General features: G+C 38.8%; 1 protein-coding gene across 1 annotated transcript; it reads left to right on the plus strand.

The window, feature by feature from the left end:
• Nucleotides 1-3,083: 3,083 nt before the first annotated feature.
• Nucleotides 3,084-5,303, plus strand: LOC108669169. The gene is made up of 4 exons (XM_018156469.2): nucleotides 3,084-3,164; nucleotides 3,409-3,469; nucleotides 4,194-4,359; nucleotides 4,622-5,303. Coding segments are annotated over exons 1-4 (396 nt in total). The 5' UTR covers nucleotides 3,084-3,162; the 3' UTR covers nucleotides 4,789-5,303.
• The last annotated feature ends 697 nt before the right edge of the window (nucleotides 5,304-6,000 follow it).

Below are 6,000 nucleotides of genomic sequence, written 5' to 3' on the forward strand. Positions count from 1 at the left end.
CAGTTGATGCCTGTGTACCTAAGATTACGCTTGGAGGAGTCAAAAAGTCCCAGTGGATGAACAGTGAAGTTATAACTCAGCTAGAGAACAAGAAGGAATCCTACAAGCGTTATTCGCGAACCCGCAGCGAACCTGATTATAACCTGTGTGCAAGAGCTCGAAATCAAGTTAAAAAAGGCTGTCTCACTATATTGGAAAACTTCGAAAAAAATATCGCCAAAAATGCAAAAAAAGAATCCGAAAGACTTCATTTTGTAGGCTAGTTCGAAGTGCAAAACAAACAACGGTATTTCCGATTTGAAAGTAGACCAGCGAAAGATATCTCTGATGAGGGCGAGGCCAACGTTCTTAATCAGTTCTTTAGCAGTGTCTTCACAGATGAGAACTTGAACAGTATTCTAGATTTTAAGGAGCGCCTGGTCGCTCTAAATCCCAAGAAGTCATGAGGACCAGACGGCTTCCTTCCTAGATTGCTCAAAGAATTAGCAACCGTTCCGGCCGGCCCATTGACAGTATTCTTTCAAAAAACCTCGAACGAAAGAACTTTGCCGACCGATTGGTAAGAAGCTCAAGTAACACCATTGTTCAAAAAAGATGACAAAAGTAGCCCCGATAACTATCGCCCTGTCAGTCTGACAAGAGTTGTTTGTAAGGTAATTAATGGAATCTGTTGTGAGGGATAGGATTATCGATCGCTTGACTGTTTACCATCTCCTATCAGACTGTCAACATGGCTTTACTGCCGGTAGATCCTGCACCACTAACTTATTATCTACATTGAACGACTGGACTAGCCTGCTGGACGAAAGGGAGCCAGTGGATATGCAGTGTACCTCGATTTTGCCAAAGCATATGACAGTGTTCCTAATGAGCGGCTGTTTCGTAAAGTGAAGTCCTTGGGAATAGCCGAATAGAGGGAAACGTATAACTCCAATGAATCAGAGATTTTCTAGTAGGTAGACGACAACGTGTCAGTATTAACGGAACCGTGTCAGACTGGGCATTAATGCGCAGTTGGGTGCCGCAAAGAAGCGTTCTTGGGCCTATTTTGTTCGTTGCTTTTATAAACGCTCTACCAGACGTAGTGTCAAGAGTGTGCTCCATGTTCCATGTATGCCGACGACACAAAAGTTTATAATACAGTGAATAATGCGTCAAATGAAGAGCAATTGCAAGATGATCTTGACAGTTTAGTAAACTGGGCTGATAAGTGGTAGCTGCGCTTTAATGCCGACAGGTGTAAAGTACTTCACCTCGAAAAAAACAATGAACAGCAAGATTACAGTATGAGAAGACATGGTTGCAACAAGAGAGTAATGATTGAAAAGTCTAGTGCGGAAAAAGATTCGGGAATTTATGTCAACAAGGGGCTGAAATTTTCTATGCATGTTGTCTGTTGAAACGCAAGCTAATAAATCCAACAAACTTCTTGGACTGGTCAGACGCTCATACGAGTTCATAGATGCAGAAACGGGAGCGCAGCCGTGCACCACCAATTTTGTGCACCAATACGCCCTGAATCGAACGCCTTGGATTTCTCCGGATATCCACCAATCAGCCGTGCACCACTCGGCTTTGTCCTCCTCCGGCCTTGACCACCACCTGCCGTGCACCACCATGGGCCGCGGATAGAATCTGACTTCCGGGCATCGTTAAATTACGTAATTTTACGTTCACCGCATCTGAGGTTAGGTTTCAGATAGCAAAGTTCTGTTCCAAAATTTATCGTCCTGCGACAAGTGGCCGTTCGACCGAGGGCTGGTTCGACCCACGGCCTAGATACGGACGGCTTGAAGTGTTGAAGGCTACGTTCCGGAAGGCAGGAATCATGATGGCATTACATCCAAGGCAGTTGTGGTCTTCGGCAGGCGACCCGGAACAGCCTCACCGATTACATCGCTGGCGCTCCCAGTGTAAACGCGTTCAAGAACAGACTATATAAAGCTATGGAAAAATATATGTTCAGACTTGAAATGCCTAGCACCATATCGAACCGGGTGGACGTCTAGTAGCTATTTCAAACTATCGTCAGTCTTGAAAATATCCAGTCAAAGGACATGCTTTTGGATCTTCTGTGAACAAGTCACGAAAAGTACAAGAATCGGAGACAGGCAACATCAGGCTTACTCTTCAGCATCGACATCACTATGTTATGTTTTGTTATAATTCAATCATTATATAACAATCAATAATTTGCTTTAAATGTCACATGAATTTTCAATTGTCTACCCATAACTATTTTGGATCAAAGGAAGATTTGACATCAATGAGTTACTAAAAGCTGAATATCGGTGAGAACAAATTTAAATTTCAACAGAGTTTTAAGATCTCGGTTGATAAATGAGGCGCGTAGCTAGTCGACACCCAAAGCTGGAGAACATTTTTTTATTATTGAAGTCCAGTTTCTGGTTACAAGACCGGTTATATCCGGACCAAACAGTACGAACACTTCCACGAAAGGCTTAGAGACAACCTAAAGCTGCGCCTGAAACTGGCTGGTAACCGCAATGAAAGAGCAAAAGGTTGCAAGTTGCAAGTCACGCATTGGAGGAGGCCATAAATTCCAAAGTCCAAAGTCCAAACCAGAAGGCAAATTTGACTGGCCTCAAGCGATGCATTGCATCGATGGTAACCGTGACGAGCCCTATTCTTTGATGTTCATGATTCATTAATATTATGAACATTTGGATTCTGGATGTTGTTTGCTCAAAAGCAAAAAACAATGTTAGGCTCTTGCCAGCGAAGAATTTAAGCACACGAAAAGTTTAAGACGCAGTCTCAAACTAACATTTTAAATAACGCACTTGATGAGTTGCGGATGAAATATCAACGAAATTCTGAAGGAGTTTCTATTTAAAAAAAATGATTCCCAACTTTTATTCCCTTCATTTTAACTTCAGTCGATAAAAAATCTACTAATGCACAATCATTCACGACAAAGAAGAAGAATCCAATTGCAAAAAATTTAACAATGAAAGAAATAAGCGCCATCATGTCGGGCGAAGTGACGCACGTTTTGAGCAGTCATTGTTTGCGTGCATTTCTCCCCTCCAATTCTTCTTTGCTTGAAGGATTCCTGCCCCTCGATTCTTTTCCAGGGTATAAATCGAGTTGAAAATCCTCACAGAGATTCAATCCGTAGCAGTTCGTCTCTCCGGCATCATGTGAGTTAAGGAATGGTCACAAGGAAATTATTTGTACATGTTGAACGCTCGGCCTTATAGATTTTAAAGCTAAGAGACTATATAATAACTAGAATATTTTCGTCAATTAGCAATTTGTCAGGTCATGACTTAATATATTTTACGGATTCAAGGTAAACGTATTGTGAATTTCGAATTTTTCATTGATCGAAATCGTACGTAATTACATTAAATTTTTGTTTTAAATTAAAATTTTTTTTTGTAGGAAGATTTTCATCTGCATCATCGCTATCGCCCTGACGAGATCAGCCGTGTCGCAGCAGCAGGTGTGTTCACAAATTCTCTTATAAAAAATTTATGCTATTGATTGTTGTATAACTTATTAATTTTAACCATCATCAACATTTCTTGGAAACCTTTTAATCTACGTGATTCTTAGAATCTACAAAATTATTTACCACAAATTTTTGCAAGTTATCAATTCCAAATACCATTTTGTAATCATCTATTCGAGTTTTCAAGTTATGGGTATTCAAAATACAGCATTTTAAAAATAATATATATTTCTAATTATTTCCTAAATTAAATGCGTAAATGAGTAAAAAATACAATTTTAGCAACCATCAAGTGTTGAAATTTAATTAGCTAAAAGATTTAGTGGAAATTTGTTTCAATTTGGAGCCAATTGTTGCAGAAAAAGGGATAAATATTATATAACTTTCATCCCCAAAATCGCCGCATGGTTTACCATTCAAAGTTTCGAAACTTTAGGTAACATTTAAAGTCTTTGCATGCTTTGAGTTTTCCTCCGAGCTCATTTTATTCTTTCTGTACTATTCCGTAGATTAAATTAATAGAAAAGCCATGAATTTACCTTACACATTAATATGTGTATTATATATCTGGAACATATAGTTTAATATATATATTACTATGACACCTATCATTCGTATGAAGACACTATCGTAAGCTTGTAATTTTATGCAGTGTTTGTGTAATTGGCAGCACTGTAAAAAAATTCTTAAATGAGTTTATTCTTCTCACGATCAGGCGCCGTCTGGCTCGTTCGACCGCCTGCCGCAGAATCAGGCGATCAGTCAGCTGTCGTCTGCGCAGATGCAGCGCTTCTTCAACAACGCAGACTCAGTGCGGGTGCTCACAGGCTGCTTCGCCAACCTTGCCGCCTGTCCTAACCCCACGGCAAGCAGCATCGCTGGTCAGTTACTATTGATATTTAATTTATATCTTTCAATTAAATTAACCAGTTTGTTGGAAATGCTTTCCTATTATTTCGTTTTGAACGAAATATCTGAAGAATTGTGTATGCGCAAATTCATTAAAGTTGTCTCTAAACAATGCTGACTATTGAACTCTGTATTTGGAAATCCAAAGTAAGAATTATTACTTACTATGTTTTTCTAATGACAAAATGTGAGAATTAATTTCAGAATAATTGAACGAGAAATTAAATTTTTCAGGACAAATCCTGAGCCTGGGAGCCGGCGGGAGCTGCGCCCCCTGCAGCGCGGCGGAACAGAGCAACATGAACGCGCTGGTGAAGTTGTTCGTGGAGAGCTACCGCACCAAGTACCCCGCGCAGTTCGAGCAGGTCAAGCCATACATCGCCCACGTCTTGCAGAACTAAACTAACCTGCTGGTCGCATCACTAAAATTGTGGAACATGATTTTAACCTATTTGATTACAAAAAGGTCCGCTTATAAATTTTAGCGAAGCAAAATTTGTCCTACAAATTGAGGCACGTCAGCTGAACTTCAAGTGATAGTTGATCATTGAAATTTTAATATTATTAGGCTTCTGGTGAATTTCGTCAGGAAAAAAATGTTTGGCATAAGGGAAATAGTAAATCATGGAGACTGTCACGATATATTTCTTTATCCAATCTGAATAAGAGAGTATTTTTTCGATTATCGTAAATATTGAGAATTTTGAGCGATCATTCGGTGTCAATCCAATCATGATTGCATAATACGGCCTACGTTCTCATTCCATAAACCCACAGGGTTGAAATGGAAAGGAATTTTTGATACATCGGATTTCATTCATTGGTTTCAGTCTTTAATATTAACAGAAGTTGAGAAAAATTGTTACAAAATTTATTAGTCATCTTGCATGTCACACGTAATAAAGAAGATTTTCCACGCTTGTTTTACACACGCTCTGTTCCCTGATATTTATCAGTGTAGTGCTGCAAGTGTATGGAATGCTTCATATGAAACTATATCGTACTAAAACAATGAAAATTTTAATGAGAAAACTACATGGAGTGCCTTCATATGAAGTACGTCATGATGTCAAGAATGGACAATAAGTTTATTTTAGATCGCAAATTGCTTTAATGATCTGCAGATTAGAACCCTGAGGCACTAGTTGAAAGGCGATGTTAAATGAAACGAGTTAAGATAATTGTGAATTTCTTAATGTCTGTATTAAAAAACAACTAGCACAGTTTTTCAATATAATAGTACTGATACAATCTGTTTGTACATCGGTTAACTTTTTATCATGATAATTTATTTTATTTTATAATAGTCGAAAAAATTCACGTCCAGGGCCCGATTGCAGTAGGAAGATCAACAATATTAAAGTTTGAGCTGATTTTCAAGACCACATTCAAGATTTATATTTTAGTGATTGCGTATAATGTTAAATAATTGTAACTGAAAAGACGTGGACTGCTATTTTTGTGAAGCTTACTGCATGCATTCACCATTTTCAGCCATGGAATTGCGAAAGCAAACTCGAGGACTCCAATTTTGGGATAATATGAAGTCGCCTTATGAGAACTACCAGCAATCTGCGCCATTTATACCTCTCAACTTTGGCGTATATGGCTAA

This window comes from Hyalella azteca, unplaced genomic scaffold (assembly GCF_000764305.2).
Source record: "Hyalella azteca isolate HAZT.00-mixed unplaced genomic scaffold, Hazt_2.0.2 contig9713, whole genome shotgun sequence".
Classification (NCBI taxonomy): Eukaryota; Metazoa; Arthropoda; class Malacostraca; order Amphipoda; family Hyalellidae; genus Hyalella; species Hyalella azteca.

What these genes read in the sequence shown, in the direction of transcription:
- LOC108669169 (XM_018156469.2), top strand. An exon ending in CAGCCGTGTCGCAGCAGCAG is followed by an intron (nt 3,470 to 4,193) that starts GTGTGTTCACAA and finishes TCTCACGATCAG; the next exon opens with GCGCCGTCTGGCTCGTTCGA. An exon ending in CACGGCAAGCAGCATCGCTG is followed by an intron (nt 4,360 to 4,621) that starts GTCAGTTACTAT and finishes TAAATTTTTCAG; the next exon opens with GACAAATCCTGAGCCTGGGA.